Source organism: Microcaecilia unicolor, chromosome 3 (genome assembly GCF_901765095.1).
Source record: "Microcaecilia unicolor chromosome 3, aMicUni1.1, whole genome shotgun sequence".
In the NCBI taxonomy this organism is placed as follows: Eukaryota; Metazoa; Chordata; class Amphibia; order Gymnophiona; family Siphonopidae; genus Microcaecilia; species Microcaecilia unicolor.
The window spans coordinates 175,739,506-175,760,489 of NC_044033.1; the positions used below are offsets into that span (position 1 = coordinate 175,739,506).

Genomic DNA, 20,984 nt, shown 5'->3' on the forward strand with positions numbered 1-20,984 from the left:
TACTTTGTAGCTTCATTGCGTGCCCCCTGGTACTAGTATTTTTTGGAAAGAGTAAACAAGCGATTCACGTCTACCCATTCCACTCCACTCATTATTTTGTAAACCTCTATCATATTTCCCCTCAGCTGTCTTTTCTCCAAGCTGAAGAGCCCTAGCCGCTTTAGCCTTTCCTCATAAGGAAATCATCCCATCCCCTTTATCATTTTCATCGTCCTTCTCTGTACCTTTTCTAATTTCACTATATCTTTTTTGAGATGTCATGACCAGAATTGAACACTTAACCTTCCACTGCCCCAGGTACAAAAAAAAAAAAAAAAAAAAACAACCCAAAAAATTAAAGTACCTGCATATAGGGGCTCTATTGCCAAGCTGTGGGAAAAAGGAAGGAGCAGGCACAGAACATAGGCTGTAACTAAATACATTGTTTTTTACTCGCACAGTTACAGGTATATTTCATCAGTAATTTTCTATTTATTTATATAAATTGCTATATTATGTACCATGTGTTGGCTCACTTTTGTTCACAGTCATCCACTTTGCTATTTAATGGCTTTAGTATTTCTACACTCTTGTAAGTGCTTCGATCACTTTTTAAAAGCAAATATGTATATTTTTCTGATCAGTAGTAGCGGCAGTAACCTCCCCTCGTTTCTTTTAATTTCAGTTCCTGCGTTTTTGTTAGCGGTTTTTCATTCAGGTATTATAATACACATTCCTCATGTGCGCAGTTCAACAGAGACAGGAATGGTCTCTCAATAGTTAATCAATATGGTGGAAACTGGAAACACACTGAAGTTTGGGTTTCAATAAACGTTTAACTGTAACAAGAATCACTTTGTTCATAATGCATTCAATGCATTCAGTTGTAACACACATTTCTCAGGTGAATGAATAGTCTAAGAGAGATAGGAATGGTTTTTTATCATTTATTTTATATGTTGGAAATGAATGACATTTTGGTTTTCATGTACTTTGTACTGTATCAGTAATCACTCAATTTACACTGCATTTAATCCACTGTTTGCACAGTATTAACATTGACAAATACTGCACATACTCATTTGGTTCCACACGTTCTCACTCATATTATCTGATGTGTCTCATTCATGTCACAAAGATTAACACAGCATTTCTGATACGCCTATAACAGTCTTTCTTTTTTCATTGCCATTTTAGTTCCTATTGAACTTGTCTTTTTAAAGACAAATACTGTTAGCCAGTGGTGTACCGAGGGCGGGGGTGGGGGTGGTCCGCCCCAGGTACATGCTGCAGGAGGGGTGCTGGGAGCAGCCGCGCGGCTGTTGGCTCTGCCGTTTCCCTGCTTCCTCTGCTGTTACTTCCTGTTCCGGGGCAGAGGGAGCAGGGAACCGGTGGAGCAGACAGCCGCGCGGCTGCTCCCTGCACCCCAGCAGGCAAGAAAAATGCACCCGGGGGGAGGCTTGGAGGTGATATGTTGGGGGGGGTGCAGCGGCGACCACTCTGGGTGGCAGCCGACCAAGGAATGTCACTGCTGTTAGCATGTATTTTCTGTGTAGCATTCTGTAGTAATTTGGTTTGTTTGGTTTTCTCAGTAGTGGAGAGGATATTTGTGAAGGGGGAGGGGAGACAGGGTTTTTTTTTAAATCCTTTTTTTCTGTATTGGTTGTGATTTATAAAATGACAGTTGTACAGAATATTGTTTCTTTTTATACTTTAATAACATGATTTTAATACAAAATCCTAACTGTTCGAGGCTTTTGCTGATGGGATCAGACAGTTCGTGGGGGCGGGGACAGAGTCTGCAGGGATGGGGCGGGGACAGGGACAGAACTCATGGGGACAGGGTGGGGACAAACTTTGTCCCTGTGTCATTCTCTATATCAGTCCCTTTCTATAAAGCTGCTGATAAAGGCGTTTAAAAGCTGAGATGATGTCCTTGTTATCCAAAGTGATCTGTTCCTCTTTTTGTATACTAATGATAAAGCACCAGCCACTCATATTTTTAACTAAGTGTGCTAAACAGGCCCCTGCCTTATTCCCATATCTTAATAATCTGTGTTTTCCAAATAATCACTGTTGTGCTTTCTGATGCAAAAGCTCATGAACAGTCCTTTGAATAGTAAAAAATCTGCTCCTTGCTCTCTCACACAACTCCTTTTCTTAACCTTTCTCTTGCTTTTTGGAGTTCCTTAGTCAGCAAAAGGGTCTCCCTATTTAGGGCTTTGCGCTTAGAGGCCACATAGACTTTTATATCGCCCCACAAGATGGCTTTCGCTGTCTCCCAAAAAAGACCCGGGGTGTTCTCATGTTGTTTAATTACAAAGGAAATAATCTTCCAATTTCCAAATAATATCTTGCGTGAAATTGCCATCTTACACTACTTCCCTAGGCTCCCACCAGTGAATTTCTATTGTATGATTACCAGGGTATGGTCAGATATAACCATGGGACCCAGCTGCAATTGTACCTGTGAAAATAAGTGTTCCGAGATTAGGATATAATCTATCCTACTTAGGGTGTCTTAAGCTCTGGATTTGTGTGAGTAGTCCCACTCCTGTGGATGCTACCTGCCATATATCTAGCAATCACCTATACAACAACACAGGTGGATGTTGTCAGCAATCATTGTCTAGGTATGGTCCCGGGTCCAGTTCACAGAGGCAGTGGGTTCCCAAAGAATTGGATATATATAGAAAGTATATTGTATGTACATATATAGGCTCACAGCACTTAGTACAGGGAAATATTACAATGCAGTATCTGTGTGTGTGGGTTTAGATGGGGATCAATTAGAGAAAGGTAAGAATGAGGGGGGGAGTGCAGAGAAAGAGGGAAGCCTTGAGGTAGGGATAGAGATGTATGTGTACAAAGAAAGAGAGAGAGCCTAAGAAAGCAGAGCCATGTGCTCTGAGTAGGGCTGAAGGAGAAAGGGGGAGCAGTGCCAGGGGCTGAAGATGTGTGTGTGTGTGTAGAAAGAAAGAAAGAAAGAAAAGCTGAGCTGAGCCATGTGCTCCTGCTTTTTATACCTCAGGAACAGAAAGGGATCAAATAACCTCTTTCCTTCTCAGCCTTTGTTTGTCAGCTCTTTCCTTTACAAACTCCAGTTTACTTTCCTGAAGTCAAGGTGACCATTTTCACAGGTTTTACTCTTTGAAGTTCCTAGTTTTGGAGCCTCTCTGTCTGGCTTCCTTTTGTTCTCAAAGAGCCCTGCTCCCAGATGCCCAGAGAGGACTTAGGTATGTTAATTAGGGGTAATCAAGAAAACACAGGGCTAGCAGCCAGCTGGGCAACATTTGGTCCATTTGCCATCCTTAGTGATTCCTGAGGGAGGGGAAGTTCTCAGAAGTCAGAAGCTGGTTTCATCAATTTAAGTATGTCAAGCTGGTTTCATATTAATTTAAGTATGTCCAGCAATCCTGACATGCATGTGCAGCTATCCTGACAGATGTGAAGTCAATTAAATCAAAAATCTTAAGTACAAATGCCAAAATTGACCCACTATAAAGGCAAACAAATATATATGTGAAAATAAAGCACATTATGTTTGAAGGAAGGAAAAAGCCTCAAGGAACTCCAGACCAACTGGTCTATAGAGCTAAAAGTGATCAATATGATCTGTTCCTCATCATTGGCTCATTTGAGCATCTGATACCCTAAGCTAGTGGGTTGTGGTTTTGCACGTTTTTGTATATTTTTTAAAGTTGAACAGTACATGAGGGAAGGTTTTTTTCAGCCAATGATGAGGAACAGATCATATTGATCGCTTTTAGCTCTATAGACCGGTTGGTCTGGAGCACCTTGAGGCTTTTTCCTTCCATCAAACATAACGTGCTTTATTTTCACATATATTTGTTTGCCTTTATAGTGGGTCAACTTTGGCCTTTGTACTTAAGATATATCTAGCAATTCCAGACCTGTGCACAGAATGTGTCCCATCTCCACCCTCACCCCTCCTATTTTTCTGCTTTAGGCTGCCTAAGTGCTATCCCACAAGCTCTGTTTGGGGATTTGATACACTGATAAAGTCTCTCCCCAGTATCACCTGCCCCTGTGATATCCTCAGGAGCCTATCCAAGAGTTCCCTAAAAAAAAAAAGCCCTACCATATATATTTGGAGCATAGATAGAAACGAGAAATAGCATCTCTGCAAACAATTCCCCGTGCATTACTATCCACCTATGCTGAATATCTTTAGGACTTTATGCTTCTTGAAGGGTATCTTCTTGTGTATTAGAGTAGCCACCCCTGCCTTTCTACGTACTGGATTAGAGGCATAATAAGAATGACCCACCCATGATAGTTAAATTATTTTTCAAGCTCTGGGTTACTGAAGTGTGTTTCCTGTATTAAGGCCACTTCTGCTCAATCTGCTTTACTGGAGAACCCAACCGTCTCACATTTTAAGTGATTGTACGGTCTGATCTCAACACCATGTTAGTCATGGGAACAGCTGCAAGACTTTTCCCCACATCATCCTCTGCCATTCTGTAATACAGTTTTGTGAGGCCTAAAGAACAATATCCAAGCCCATAAAGTTCCCTCCCCCATACCCTTATTTTGTGCATATGTCTGGTTCGATTACATGGACATTTAGTAGGCTCTGGGTAATATACCCTGATTGCTTGATTATCTTCATCTGTTTATACTTTAAAGAATCATTCTGACCCCTGAGGCAGGCGTTTGTGTGCCGAAACACGGCCCGTGTTGGGTCATTTTTATATTAAAGGACGACATTTATCTCTATCCTGAAGGCCCAGTGTTGCTTTTTTGTTTCTGCTGTTACCATGTCTGCCATGTGGACCTCTAGCACAGTGCTTCTGCTTGCTGCCTGGAAGTGCTGTTTAATATCACTAGTTTTTCAGCCTGGCGTGCTTCTGCCCCATGGGATTAGATTGGGCTAAATTCCTCACCACGTCTTACCAAACAATGGCCACTTCTGCTGAGGGATGTTTGCAGTTTTGCGGGCGATCGGTCGGGAGCTTGCAGTTCAAGCAGCCATCAGCCACTGATGTCATCTGGAAGTCCATTCCCCCATTTTGATATAAACCACTTAGGGCTCTTTTTACCAGGGACCTGTTTAGCATTACCAATTAGCAGTGTGCTGAATGCGAAGAAGCCCATTCAATTCCCATGGGGCTTAGCGCATGATAAATCGGTAGCACCACTTTGTAAAAGGCGTTCTTAGACACTATTTTTGATATGGGCAGTATATCAACTGAAATTGAACCTTGACTTTGTGGTTTTCAGTTACCGGAATGAAAGCTCTTCCAGCATGTAACAGAGCAAAATCAGGAATGGTTCAGCCTATTTTTGGTGACCTGGAGCAATCTGCTAACCTTTTCAGTTTGAAACATCCCACAACCTTGTAACTTCTCAAACCCCAGGAGATACGACCTCCTCACTTGTCTTCTTTAAAAATGAGCTTATTGCTATTTTTGAAAACAGTATGAAGAAAATGTTCACGTCATTCCATTTCTATTCCATCCCTTTTCCAGGCATTCCACAAACTCGGATGCCCCCCCCCCCCCCTTTTACTCTGCATCAAATGTCTTCATTTTTATTATTTCGGAAGCAGTTGAAGGCCCTTTTGTTTGATAGAGCCTTTGCAGGTTCTTAAGTGGAGGAGTGGCCTAGTGGTTAAGGTGGTGGACTTTGGTCCTGAGGAACTGAGTTCGATTCCCGCTTCAGGCACAGGCAGCTCCTTGTGACTCTGGGCAAGTCACTTAACCCTCCATTGCCCCATGTAAGCCGCATTGAGCCTGCCATGAGTGGGAAAGCGCAGGGTACAAATGTAACAAAAATAAAATAGATACTATTGGAGATTCTACATGGAATGTTGCTATTCCACTAGCAACATTCCATGTAGAAAGCTGCGCAGGCTTCTGTTTCTGTGAGTCTGACGTCCTACACGTATGTGCAGGACGTCAGACTCACAGAAGCAGAAGCCTGCGCGGCCACATTGGTGATCTGCAAATAGTAGCAACAGTGGAGGAGTGGCCTAGTGGTTAGGGTGGTGGACTTTGGTCCCGGGGAACTGAGAAACTGAGTTTGATTCCTACTTCAGGCACAGGCAGCTCCTTGTGACTCTGGGCAAGTCACTTAACCCTCCATTGCCCCATGTAAGCCACATTGAGCCTGCCATGAGTGGGAAAGCGCAGGGTACAAATGTAACAAAAATAAAATAGATACTATTGGAGATTCTACATGGAATGTTGCTACTATTGGAGATTCTACATGGAATGTTGCTATTCCACTAGCAACATTCCATGTAGAAAGCTGCGCAGGCTTCTGTTTCTGTGAGTCTGACGTCCTACAGGACGTCAGACTCACAGAAGCAGAAGCCTGCACGGCCACATTGGTGATCTGCAAATAGTAGCAACAGTGGAGGAGTGGCCTAGTGGTTAGGGTGGTGGCCTTTGGTCCCGGGGAACTGAGGAACTGAGTTCAATTCCCACTTCAGGCACAGGCAGCTCCTTATGACTCTGGGCAAGTCACTTAACCCTCCATTGCCCCATGTAAACCACATTGAGCCTGCCATGAGTGGGAAAGCGCGGGGTACAAATGTGTATATATATATATATATATATATACTGTATATATATATATATATATATACTGTATATATATATATATATATATATATATATATAAGTGGGAGGGGTGACTGCTGTGTGGTTTTATTTTAGGTGTCTATGACTTTGCTGCATGTATGTTATTAATTATTTGATTTGTGTGTTTTATTGTAACTCGTTCAGATGTTTGGATGTGCGGGCTATACGTTTTGTTAAATAAATAAAACTCAAGGTGGATTATAACAGCAAAACATTTTGTGCCAACATCTGCCGCATGATGTAGCCAGTTTTGACATGGTAGAGTTCTTTTCTATGATTTCGAACTTCTGATGCGAGTCTCTATATACCTCCGTCATGTGGTGAATTCCCCAAGCTGGTCAGACCTTTGAAAATTAAGGGAAAAGATCACTTTATTTGTAGCTACATAGTAGCTTCCTTGTTTTATGCTGCTGTAAATTTATCAGAACTTCCGTTTGTAAAAAGAGGTACAATTATTCCTTCCCCTCTACAGAAAAAGGAAGTCAGTTGTGTGTGTCTGGCCTACAGTTTGGGGACTGTGCATACTAAGGTTAGAGGCAATGATTCACAGACTTTGGGGAGAGGTGGGGGGGAGGAGGAGTGGAGATAGGGTCCAGCTAGCAGTGTCAGAATTTTGTGAAACACAGGTGTGGAGCCCTCGGGTTTTAATTCCAGTTCTACCACCATCAGCACAGCTTCTCAGTAACCCTGTTCTTGGATGAAGATTTTGGGTTAGTCTAGGTTTTTGCACTTATATCTCTATGGCAGTGTCTCTAGAGGCATTGTGATATTTGTAGTGCTGCCTTGTTCATTTGGAAATCAGCCCTATAGGTCTTGGAAAGCACCAGGAAAGGGTGTGTCAAATCCAGGGCTGGACCGTATAAAGGATAGTTCAGACATCGACAAGATCTCACTTATACCAACAGGGGTGTCCACACCCTCGCCAGGTCGAGATTTCAGGATTCCCCCAATGAATATGCATAATTCCAACCAAATACCTGGGCTCACTCTTAATGCAATGATTACTATCATCAAATGTCTACAAAAATCATTGACTATCTATAAATCACAAAATGTCTTTTATTACATACCAAAACGCATTTATAAGCCATTAAAACTGCCTAGCTAAACTACTTGTTAACTGGTTGAGAAAAAAATCAATGCTGAGTACAAATCATATTTAAGGTCAATACTACATACAAATCACATTTAATGCACATTTAAATCTTTGAGTACATTTATAGTGTATTTTCTACAGGGCAATGTTTTCTTCATATAATTGCTTTAATCTTTGTTGTACCTCAAGTCTTCTCATTGGCAACTAATAAAGATTGTCTTCTGTGATCATTTGGCAATCAAAACTTGATCCAAAGGTACTCAAATTAAATAACTTCTCTCCATCAGATCTTATATGATTTTTCAATCAATCAATCTCAACCGTATATTTTTCTCAGTCCTTCGGGAGTTATTTATAAATGGTCAATGATTTTTGTAGACAGTGAATATGCATGAAATCAATTTGCATACAATGGAGGCAGTGCATGCCGATAGATTTCATGCATATTCATTGGGGAAATCCTAAAAGCCCGACTGGATTACGGCCCTCGAGGACCAAGGTTGGATAACCCTGTACCAGAACTTCCCAAATTTGTCCTGGAGCCCTCATACACAGTCTGGTTGTCAGAATATCCACAATGCATATATTTGCATGCATTGGTAGTCCAATATTTGCAAACTTATTTCATGGGTATGCCAAAAGTACAGCTGGCTGCAGGGTCCCTGGCTTTATAACCCCTTTACCAGGACAGATTTGGGAAGCCCCAACCTACAAAACATGTTTGCTGAACCAATGTGGACTCACTAGCTAGATCCATTTTAGCTGGACAGGTAGACCATGAAATAACTTGCAGTGTCACTTTTCTTATAACAAATCATAAATACAAGTTATTATATATAGTGGTACAGAATCAGGATTGGATCTAAATGTCCTGGTAGAATGGTGCCAGCCAGCTACCTTAGATCTAATAGTGTGACCCAGAGGTGTAGTAGTCAGACATAAGTACATAAGTAATGCCACACTGGGAAAAGACCAAGGGTCCATCGAGCCCAGCATCCTGTCCACGACAGCGGCCAATCCAGGCCAAGGGCACCTGGCAAGCTTCCCAAACGTACAAACATGTTATTCCTGGAATTGTGGATTTTTCCCAAGTCCATTTAGTAGTGGTTTATGGACTTGTCCTTTAGGAAACCGTCTAACCCCTTTTTAAACTCTGCTAAGCTAACCGCCTTCACCACGTTTTCCGGCAATGAATTCCAGAGTTTAATTATGCGTTGGGTGAAGAAACATTTTCTCGGATTTATTTTAAATTTACTACACTGTAGTTTCATTGCATGCCCCCTAGTCCTAGTATTTTTGGAAAGCGTGAACAGATGCTTCACATCCACCCGTTCCACTCCACTCATTATTTTATATACCTCTATCATGTCTCCCTTCAGCCGTCTCTTCTCCAAGCTGAAAAGCCCTAGCCTCCTTAGTCTTTCTTCATAGGGAAGTCGTCCCATCCCCGCTATCATTTTAGTCGCCCTTCGCTGCACCTTTTCCAATTCTACTATATCTTTCTTGAGATGCGGCGACCAGAATTGAACACAATACTCAAGGTGCGGTCGCACCATGGAGCAATACAACGGCATTATAACACCCTCACACCTGTTTTCCATACCTTTCCTAATAAGACCTTGATTGTTTTCTTTTTTTTGGGGGGGGGGTGCCTGAGCCCAAAGTGGGAGGGGGGGCACATTTTGCACTGCCTTCCTGCCATTCTCAACTTCCACCACAACCCCACATACCTGGGCTGGTGGGGACCCCAAGGCCTGCCAGCAGAATCCTTTCTGCGGTGATATTAGATGCCGCGCTGCCTGCTCTGCTTACCTGCCCCGATGCAAATGCTCAGTTTTAGTAAAGATGAGCAGCATGCGTGAAGTATTCACATGCTCAATTTCACTAAAACAACATGAGCGTGGTGGAGGGGGAAAGCAGGACAGGCAGCGTGGCACCAAATATCGCCACAGGAAGGAAAGCTTCTGCTGGCAGGGATTGGGGACCCCTGCCAGCCAAACCAGCAGACCTTAGTAGCTTGAACCCAAAAGGGACCCCCCTCCCCCCTCCGTGGATATGCCACTGGTTTGACTACAGGTAGGATTCCTTGAAGGAAGGAAAGGAAAGAAACAGGAATAAAACTGGGAAGATCTAATTTTTTTCTATTTTATCTTGTTCTCTCAGGTTGGGGGGGGGGGGGGTAGGGGGAACACTCTTGCTACTTTCATTTGTAAAATGTTGTTTCTTTTTCACAGGCTGCCACACCCACAGAAAACTCTGACACAGAGCAGCTGGAGGAGAGCTTCAGTCCTGTAGCACAGCACAAGGACAGCGAAGCTAGGGAGGTAATAAAATAAATCATGGATTTTTCTTTTAAGTACAAAAGGCATGAAAGGGAACGCTTTCAAAATAATTTAAAAAAAGAGCTCAGGAGCATTGGGGACCTGGCCTGGGTTTCTCCCCCATTGCATTATGGGACTTACAGGTCTGTCAACATCTCTTCACTCTATTCAGTGCATTTTTTTCTAGCAAACAAGGTGCTGGTACTCAAAAGCCAGGCTATCCTTCAAGGGTGGGGGTGATCACTGAGGGACTCACCCTACAATAGCCAGGTCCCCAGCCATAGACAAATATGCCAACTCCATGTTTTTCCTGCAGGGTTGGGTGGCTTTTTCTGGTTGGCTGTGGGCGCTTTTCCCAAGTTGTGGGTTGTGATTTTCTGGGCGGCTTTGAGATGGTCCGGCGGCCGCATGGCCCACACTGGTTGGCTCTGTCTCTAGTGCTGAATGCCCATCCTATTGGTCAAATTTGGAGCCGGAATGAGGCTCGGTTTATCTCTGAGGCCTCATTCCGGCTTCAAATTTGACCAATAGAAGGTGAGGTGGTTGATGGGGTCATCAGCTGATAATGATGACTCATCACTTCACGCTGGAGACTGGACTGGAGCAGCGAGCGCACTGAGAGGAGTAGTGAGACGTGAGCGAGCACGTGGCCAGTGCCGGAGGACAGAGGCAGAATACATTGGTGAGGAGGCCGGGGGGGTGGGGGGATTGGGCAGCTTGGGCTATTTTTGGGCTCCCTTTGGGCACGAGTTGGGCTGGGGAAATTTCTTCCTATCTGGCAACGTTGGCCATAGAATGTAGGAAAAGGCAGGACTGGTGTGCAGAGCCTGGGCTCTTTCATTAATACTTGGGGACACTGGGTCAAGTTTAGAAGGCGATGGAAAAAAGTGCCAGCAGTCAGTACCCCCAAGTACCCCCTGAAAAAAGCCCTTCCCCCTATTATTATTTAATTTTATTAATTAGGAAAAACCCGATTTAAGATAAATTCCTTGCTCACAGTTGAACCCTAGGCCCACAGGATCATAGAGGCCTATACGCTAAAAGTCATACTAAACAAGTTTCAGCATGGGTATTGGTAAAAATTTAACATTCAGGCAAAACCATTGTTAAGGTGAGATGCAATTTTAAAATGGCCTGATATTTAAAATCACTTATCCAGGTAGCAGCAGCACCTGTTACCCAGATAAATACCACTAACAAGGGCCACTCACTGCTTTTCAGTGGCAGTATCCAGATAATGCCACTGAAAATCATTACAGACTGCCCAGGTGCTATCTGGATAGACTAGAGGCACAGCCAGAAAATATCCAAATAGTGGCGATTTCAAAAACTAATTGGGAGAAGTTTTTTTTTTTTTTTTTTTTTGCTCAGTGCACAGTTAAGCTCTGGAACTTTGTAGCTGGAAAATGTAGTGAAAGGAGTTAGCTTAGCTGAGTTTTAAAGGTTTAGACCGGTTCCTGGAGGAAAAGTCCATAAAGTGTTATTAACCAGGCAGACTTGGGAAAGCTATCACATCCCTGAATATGAGCAGGAAGAATATGATCTATTCTTTGGGATCCTGCCAGGATCTTGTTGGTCTGGTTTGGCCACTATTGGGAAAGGGTGCTGGACTTGTGTTCTTGTGTTGTGTTGTGTTGAATTGATAGATCTTTGGTGTGACCCAGTAAATTAATTCTTATGTTCTTAAGTTTAAACCCAGAGGGGCCCATGCATAAAGCCTCGAGGTAGAGCTTGCACTCTACCGTGAAATTAGCACTACAAAAATACCACACCATTTAAGCAATGAGCATGCAGATTTCTGCCACGTTAAAATTACAGCAGTAATCTGCAGTTACATAGTAACATAGTAGGTGACGGCAGAAAAAGACCTGTACAGTCCATCCAGCCTGCCCAACAAGATAAACTCATATGTGCTACTTTATATGTATACCTGACTCTGTAATTCTTTGGCCAGAGAATGTGGTAAAGGTGGTTAGCTTAGCAGAGTTTAAACAAGGTTTGGATTGCTTCCTAAAGAAAAAGTCCATAGACCATTATTAAATGGACTTGGGGAAAATCCACTATTTCTGGGATAAGCAGTATAGAATGTTTTGTACTTTTTTGGGATCTTGCCAGGTATTTGTGACCTGGATTAGCCACTGTTGGAAACAGGATGCTGGGCTTGATGGACCTTTGGTCTTTCCCAGTATGGCAATACTTACGTACTTGTATCTACCATTTTCAGTGCATAGACCGTAGAAGTCTGCCCAGCACTAGCCCCCCCTCCTAACCACCAGTGCTGCCACCCAATCTCTGCTAAGCTTCTGAGGATCCAAATTACATTTCTCCTTCCTCACAAAGAACAGAGATGAACAAAATTACAACTGGAACAAAGAACAGGAAAATGTAACATTCTGAACAAAAAAACTTGAAATACAGATAGCATCACTGAAAAAATAATGTAGGGAAGGATTCTGGATTCATCTGCTGTGATTAAAAGAAAGAAAATTATCAGGTAAGACATAATTTTTCTTTCCTGGTCATCAGAAGCAGATGCATCCAGAGACTTCTGGGATATAACAAAGCAGTCCTTACCTAGGGTGAGAATCAGAAATAGCTGCCCCGAAAGACACCTCTGAATCAGTAGCGTAGCCACAGGTGGGCCTGGGTGGGCCGGGGCCCATCCAGTTAGGGCTCAGGCCCACCCAACAGCAGCACATATTTAGTGCTAGCTAGTGGGGATCCCAAGCTTTGCCAGCTAAAGACCTCCCCCTGAAGGTGCTGAAAACACTGCTTTCCACTTCAGCAGTCTAAGCTTCCTAAGCTGCTGATACTGGCCTCATTGCATTGGGGGGGGGAGGGGGAGAACAGTTGGTGCCCACCCACTTCTTGACTAGGCCCACCCAAAATCTGCTGTCTGGCTACGCCCCTGCTCTGAATCAGCTGCGATATCCAAGCCATAGTGCCTAGAAAAGTTAGTTGCTAAATGTCACCTTTTCCTTTCAGTGCTCGAGCAGTTGGCTCAGGCACTGACAGGAAGGGTGACATAAAAAAACACACATACAAGAACTTGCAAGCAAGCAAGCATGTCGTGGAATTTTGCATTGAACTACCCCTTCGTCCCCAACTTAATGCTCTTGACAAACCTCCTCCTAACCTGACACCTTTTCCTGCTCTCACACACCAATATCTGGTGTTTAGCAGCACTCCCCCCCCAACATGATTGACCACCCCACTCCAATCCCCCCCCCCAAATATCCCTGGTGTCGACTGGCACCACTCCGTTCCACCACCCCTCCCCCCAATCCAACCTGATCAAACTGGACTGGACCAAAAAAATAGTCCCTGGTGTCTAGTGTGAACCCCCACCCCGGGTTCCCTTGCCTAGGCCCCCTCACACCCTGTACCTTAAATGAGGCAAGAGTGATGGTCACTTACTCCTGCCTCCAACACTGTCCTCTTCAAATGGCAGTGCCTGGCCCTGCACTGTGCATCCTGGGATGCCCCAAGCAAGGTCAATGACGCCACCCAGTGCATTGCACTGCCATTTTGAAAATGATAGCACCAGAGGCAGAAGTGAGTGGCATTGCTCCATCTCATTTAAGATAAGGAGGGGGGCAAGGGGGTTCCCACTAGACTACCAGTGGAAGGTTTTTTTTTTAATATTGGGAGAGAGAAGGGGGTTTTTGAGACTACCAGGGCAAGTTATATATCTATTTATGTATTTTATATTGGGGGAAGGAGGCCATTGCAGAAAACAGAGGGGGGGGGGGGGTGTGCCACTGGACACACGCTCCCTCTCTGACATGCGGTCAGAGAGATGGTTAACTTAGCCACAGATGGACAGGCATATATACAGAAACATCCTGAGCTGGAAACTTACCCTGTGTGACTCCCCCCCCCCCCCCCCACCAGCGCCCCTCCCTGCCCACTATGTCACAATGAAGCAGAGGTGGTAATGGATGGGGTGCAATTTTGGCATCCCTTCCTCCCTTGCACTCTGTGCAGCTGCACCAGCCTCACATGCCATGGTTGCTATAGTGCCCTGCACACACAGACACACAGAGCGACACAGGTCTAGACATACAAAGCGACTTGCAGTGCCACAGAACCAAAAGGGAGGGATATTGAAAATGGTAAAAATTTGTCCAGATATGTGAACTCTGGGTATTCAACTGCAACTAGCTAGTTAGATTTAGGGTGGCTATACTGAAGTGTACAAATTAGATGGCTAGCTCACAATATTGAAAACTATGCCCTGCCTCTTTTTTGTTTTTGTAGTTGTTTGTTTCTTGTTGTTTTTTTTGCTAAATTGGTTCACTCAGTAATTCTGTGCAGACAGATTTCAGGTGGTTGAAGGGGGAAGGGTGGATTTCGTGTTAATGTTTTTTTTTTTTTAAATTGTGGGACTGACTTCTCAGTGACACAAGGTAATGCATGCAGACACTGCAGGTCAGTCATGCAGTCAGCCAGCAGCTTGAGCTCCTTGCTGGACTCTTTTCAATAGGTTGGATTTATTTTAGTGTGCTTCCTCATTCTCAGCTTGCAGCCCTCCTCTTTTTTTTTTTCTCCCTCATCTTCCCTTTCCCCATACAATGCTGCAGTTTGTTTGCTCCTGGCTCCACAGCAATGAAGGAACCCCAGATGGAGTGTGAGTTGGCAGAGAGCAGCGTGAGGTTTGAGCCAGCGGTAGATTATGGCGAGGGCTGGCCTGTGCCCGACCTTCAGTTCAGGGAACTTGGAAGGCCAGTGACTCACCTGGATCTCGTAAGTGAAACGACATTGCTTCAGGGAGGCTTTCTGGGCAAGGAGGCAGAGGGAGGGCAGTCCATACCCCTGCCCTGGGCAATCAGAGGATGTAAGACGGGGCAGGAAAAAGAGAAACATGTAAAGAAAAGATGAGAACAGCCAGGGAACACTTACAGAGGTTGTCATGCTGCTAATAAAGTTTCTTGATTTACAATGAGAGGAAAAGTACAGGGATCAAGAAAGACTCGGAGGGCAGGTGAGACTGGGACACAGAGAGTGTGGCAAGAAAGAGGAAAGAGAGGCAAAAAAAAATATATATATATATAAAGTACAAGTCAAGTAAATTTTGTTTAGTTCTAACATTTTATTTATTTTAAACAGAGCATAATATTAAATGCTTGTTTTCCCGTGCTTAAATCTGTAAAGGTAGTAACAAGTTTATAATTTTTTTCTTTTATTAAGATGATTATTATTATTTTTTTTTTAGTAAGAAGTGAGGCAGAAGCACGTAAAAGGGGAAGTATCAGAATAGCAGAAGTGACAGTTTTTTTTAACATATCAGCTAAGGTAATCTAAGCAAGGCTGCCTTCCTGTGTCTGCTTCTCCCTCGGTCTGTCACTCTCCTGCACCTGTATGCCGGGACCAGGCCAGGTTATCATGATGTAATCACTCGGGTCCCGACAGACACAGGAGCAGGAGACAGACAGACCCTGACCCGGCCAGAAGAATCTTGCCTCCCCTCCTGTATCCCCCCCCCCCCCCTCTCTCGCAGCCCTGAATATAAGGAGAAGGCAAACGGGATCTCACGCCCTAGGAAATGGGATCTTTGAAAATTGGCCTCCCCCTCTCACTGTAGGTAAAAGCAGAGCTGCCAAGTTACCCATTCCAGGGGGGAGACTCTTTGGCCGGTGCTGGTTTTAAACTTGCATCCCAAAGCAGTGTGGGACTTGTAGTCCATGATTCTATCAATTGAAATCAGTGCTGCAGGTACCATAATGCACCAGGATGAGGTTGGCAGAAATCCAGGACCGGCCAAACAGTCTCCCTCCTGGAATGGGTAACTTGTCAGCTCTGTAAAAGTGCCCTCTCCTCCTCAGGACTCGGGTACTTTATTTATTTATTAAGATCACCACATGTTCCAAGAGCAGAGAACAGACCTTACAAATTATTCACATTATGCATGCACAGTAGTTTTAATACATCGAACTCTCCTCACCATATAACTGGTGTCTAATCTTTTACTTTTTCCAAAGTGTGAATACGTAAACAAAACTTCCACCCCCCCCCCCATCCCCCCATGGCTCTGATAGTTTTTATTTTAATCAACCTCTATCTATGCCTCCAATTTATTCCATTGTTCTATTAAACTGTACTCACACCCTATTATATTTCTCACTTGTTATCTCTGATGTGATGAGGCGTGATATGTTTCTATTAATATTCTATAACTTAACAAACCATCTGTTTCTCCCAGGGGCCTTGATCCATTTCCAACAAGCCACCACTACCAGCTTTACTGCTTTCAGGAAATGCTTTGTCAGGCCTTTCTGATGCCTATTACCCATAGCAATATCTTTTTTCATGTAACCCAGGTCTCACCCGTGTGCTTGATCCGGCCCCGGACCACACAAATCAAAACTTCATTATCTTCGCTCACTCTTAGGCCACTCTTACCACACACATCAGTTCCAGTCCACTTGCAGTGAAGCTAGGGGGGGGGGGGGGGGGTCAATGGTTTGGAATAGTGATCCAAGGGGTTTGGGAGACACTTTCCACTTCTGGGTTCCACTCAGCTCTTCAGTCTAGGAACCACACAGCACTCTGAAGGGTTTAATAACTTTTATTGCAACCTCTGCAACAGGCAGACTTTAACGTCAATACTTCTTCACCACAGTCAAGATTTGTTAACTCTTATTTAAATAAATCTCAAACTTCTGCCATTCCGAGGGGGGGGGGGGGGAAGGGGAACACCCACACCGCTTTCCTCACAGGTGTATTTACAGGAGTTTTTTGTTTGGGCTATTCACATATCCACAAACATTCCTGTCCTTGTCTATCCTGCCAACCAGATGTAACCCCAGGACTGTTCTCTTCTCCACTTATTCACTCCACTACCACCAGGCACTGTCCCTTATGGCTGTCCTCCTTCCACGGATGTACCTCACAGGGCAGCACCCGGCCTTGAGCAGGTGTTTCCCTACCCTAAACCCTGCTTACGGACCAGACTCCCCAATCTGCCCGAAGCTCTGACTCTTTCACCAGTTACATAGTAACATAGTAGATGACGGCAGAGAAAGACCTGTATGATCCATCCAGTCTGCCCAACTACTACTACTTAACATTTCTAGAGCGCTACTAGGGTTATGCAGCGCTGTACAAAATAAACAAAGAAGGACGGTCCCTGCTCAAATGAGCTTACAATCTAAAGAACGAAATGTCAAGTTGGGCAGTCTAGATTTCCTGGGTAGAGGTTAGGTGCCGAAGGCGACATTGAAGAGGTGGGCTTTAAGCAGAGTTTTGAAGATGGGGAGGGAGGGGGCCTGACGTATGGGCTCGGGGAGTTTGTTCCACGCGTGGGGTGGGGTGAGACGAGGCAGAAAGGGCGGAGCCTGGAGTTGGCGGTGGTGGAGAAGGGTACTGAAAGGAGGGATTTGTCTTGAGAGCGGAGGTTACGGGTAGGAACGTAAGGGGAGATGAGGGTTGAGAGGTAAGGAGGGGCTGCAGATTGAGTACATTTGTAGGTTAGTAGCAGAAGCTTGAATTGAATGCGGTACCTGATCGGAAGCCAATGAAGTGACTTGAGGAGAGGGGTGATGTGAGTGTATCGGTTCAGGTGGAAAATAAGACGTGCAGCAGAGTTCTGAACGGACTGAAGGGGGGATAGGTGGCTAAGTGGGAGACCAGTGAGGAGTAGGTTGCAGTAGTCAAGGTGAGAGGTAACGAGAGAGTGGATGAGAGTTCGGGTGATGTGCTCAGAGAGGAAAGGGCGGATTTTGCTAATGTTATAGAGGAAGAAGCAACAGGTCTTGGCTGTCTGCTGGATGTGCGCAGAGAAGGAGAGGGAGGAGTTGAAGATGACACCGAGGTTGCGGGCAAATGAGACGGGGACGATGAGGGTGTTATCAACTGAGATAGAGAGTGGAGATAGAGGGGAAGTGGGTTTGGGTGGGAAGACAAGAAGTTCGGTCTTGGCCATGTTCAGTTTCAGGTGGCGGTTGGACATCCAGGCAGCAATGTCGGATAAGCAGGCCGATACTTTTGCTTGGGTTTCCGCAGTGATGTCAGGTATAGAGAGATAAAGCTGGGTGTTGTCAGCATAAAGATGATACTGGAAGCCATGAGACGAGATCAGGGAGCCCAGGGAAGAGGTGTAGATAGCGAAAAGAAGGGGTCCAAGGACAGAACCCTGAGGGACTCCAACAGAGAGCGGGATAGGGGTGGAGGAAGAGCCATGAGAGTGTACTCTGAAGGTACGATGGGAGAGGTAAGAGGAGAACCAGGAGAGGACAGAGCCCTGGAACCCAAAAGAGGACAGTGTGTCAAGAAGTAAGTTGTGATTGACAGTGTCAAAAGCGGCGGATAGGTCGAGGAGAATGAGGATGGAGTAATGACCTTTGGATTTGGCGAGGAACAGGTCATTACAGACTTTGGATAATGCCGTTTCTGTCGAGTGAAGTGGGCGAAAGCCAGATTGAAGCGGATCGAGGATGGTATGAGAGGCGAGAAAATCAATGCAACGGCTGTGAACGGCGCGTTCAAGTATTTTGGAGAGGAAGGGTAGGAAGGAGATGGGGCGGTAGTTGGAGGGACAGGTAGGGTCAAGTGAAGGTTTTTTGAGGAGAGGTGTGACAACAGCATGCTTGAAGGTGTCAGGGACAGTCGCGGTGGAGAGAGAGAGGTTGAGGATATGACAGATGGGAGGGGTGATAGTAGGAGAGATGGTGATAAGTAAGTTGGTGGGGATGGGGTCTGAGGAACAGGTGGTGCATTTCGAGGAGGAGAGAAGATAGGCGGTTTCCTCTTCGGTGATATCAGGAAAAGAGGAGAAGGAGGCCTGGGTTGATTGGTTGAGGGAATGGGTCATAGGATGAAGAGGAGGAGGAGAAGGTTTAGTTGTGAATTCGAGGTTGATCTTCTGGACCTTGTTGCGGAAGTAGTCAGCCAGTGATTGAGGAGAGAGTGAGGGGGGTGGGAGCGGAGGGCACTTTGAGGAGGGAGTTGAGGGTGGCGAAGAGACGACGAGGGTTAGAGCTGAGGGAGTTAGTCAAGTGAGTGTAGTAGTCCTGTTTGGCTGTCACATCCGTCGCTCCCTCCAGCTGCTCCTCCGCGGGAGGCAAGAGCCGGCGTCCGCCACGGCGAAGACCGGCTTTCTTGAGGCCGCGGCGGGGAGCTGGGGCTCGCCACGGTGATGGCCGCTCAGTCCAGGGCCGAGGCCTGGGGCCGGCGATCGCGGCTGCCGGACTCTCGATCGCCGGCTATGGGGGCTGGGCTTGTGCCAGTAGGGGAAATGGCGCCGAGGCGCGATGGCCGGCGTCTCCTTCACTCTGGGGCGCGGGAACCCGAAGCTCCGCCTCAGAGGAGTTAGATTGGGAGGCCAGTACTGTGGTCCCGCCTGGGAGGTTGGACAGAGCCAATCAGAAGGGTTCTGTTGATAACCAGGTTCTGATTGGCCGGCTATGTCTACGGGGGCAGGGCGGTTGAATGCTGACAGTATTTAAGGAGCGGGCCTGAGATAGGACATTGCTTCAGGTTCTGTTTCCCGAGGCCAGTCTCCGCTTGTTCCTGTGCTCAGTTGGTTTCCTTGTACTTCTGGTTTTGACTTTTGGACTGTTCCTGGTTTTCCCTGCTAGCCGCCTGCCTTGACCTTTTGCCTGATTCTGACTACGCTGTTAGCTGCCTGCCCTGAACTTTTGCCTGTTCTTGGACGTCTCCATTTCCATCTGCCCTCTTCTCTCCTGGTTCCAGTCTGGGTCAGTTCGTCAACCCCGCGGTTCCAGAAGTCCAGTTGACCGCCTGCAGCTGGGGGCTCAACCCTTGGTGAACGGCGGTCGCCGCGGGTGAAGACTTGGGGTTGCACGGCTGTCCTCTGAGGTCCTTCGGGGCCTTGCGGGACCTAAGGGCTCACCTTCCTTGTGGACAAGACATTGGCGAGGAATAGGGAGGACTGGAAGGAGGATAGCATGAATTTGTAGTGAATGAAGTCAGTATGGTTGCGAGATTTCCTCCATAGGCGTTCAGCCGATTGGGAGCAGGAGCGAAGGTATTGGGTGCAAGGGTTAAGCCAGGGCTGGGGATTAGTGCGCCTTGTGGGACGGGAAACAGACGGTGCAAGGGTGTCTAGGGCGGAGGAGAGAGTGGCATTGTACTTGGAAACAGCCTTGTCGATGGACTCGAGGACGTGATGGACAGGAGGAGATCGGAGATACTAGCGGATAAGGTGGGGGGGTCAACAGCCTGGAGATTCCTGGAGGTAGTGGTTAGTGTTGGGCAGGACTGAGGGGGAGGGTGATGAAGTGTGAATGTGATCAGGTGATGGTCAGAAATGGGAAGAGCAGAGACGCAGAGATTAGAGGGCGAGCAGGTAGAGGAGAGGACGAGATCAAGACAGTGACCAGATTTGTGAGTAGGGGTGGTGGAGCTCAGTTGGAGGTTGAAGGAGGAAGTAAGTGTGAGGAATTGAGAAGCGTATGAGTCGGATGGGTTATCAGTGTGTATGTTGAAGTCACCAAGAATGAGGGATGGGGATGAGGGCTCAAGAAAAACGGAGAGCCAGGCATCAAAATCAGTAAGGAAGGAAGGGAGGGACTTATCAGGGGGGTGGTAGATGACTGCAACTCGGAGTGGAATGGACTTGAAAGGATGAGAAGCAGTGAGACTGTGGTAGGAGGAGGGGTTGAAAACTGCAGGAGGGCGAAAGTAGTAGGCCAACGCCGCCACCGTGGCTAGCTGTGCGGGGCGAATGGGAGAAAAGGTAGCCTCCATGGCAAAGGGCTGCGACTGAGGCAGAGTCGTCGGGGGTGAGCCAGGTTTCGGTTAGGGCGAGCAGATGGAGGGAATGGGAGATGAAGAGATCATGGGTGAAGGTAAGTTTGTTGCAGATTGAGTGGGCATTCCACAGGGCACACGAGAAGGGGAGGGAGGAAGGGGGGAGGAGGGGAACGGAGATGAGATTGGAGATATCACGGGAACGTTTGCATAGATAGGACGAGGACATGTGTGGTGGACCTGGGTTGGGATTGATGTCTCCCG

General features: G+C 46.0%; 1 protein-coding gene across 4 annotated transcripts in view; it reads left to right on the top strand.

Moving 5' to 3' along the window:
* Positions 1-20,984, top strand: part of ARHGAP9 (Rho GTPase activating protein 9) — a 223,037-nt gene that overhangs the window by 88,189 nt on the left and 113,864 nt on the right. For all 4 annotated transcript variants that reach the window (XM_030196623.1, XM_030196625.1, XM_030196626.1 and 1 more), the window contains exon 5: positions 9,921-10,010. In XM_030196623.1, coding sequence (XP_030052483.1) covers positions 9,921-10,010 — 90 coding nt within the window. The remainder of the gene's footprint in view (positions 1-9,920; positions 10,011-20,984) is intronic.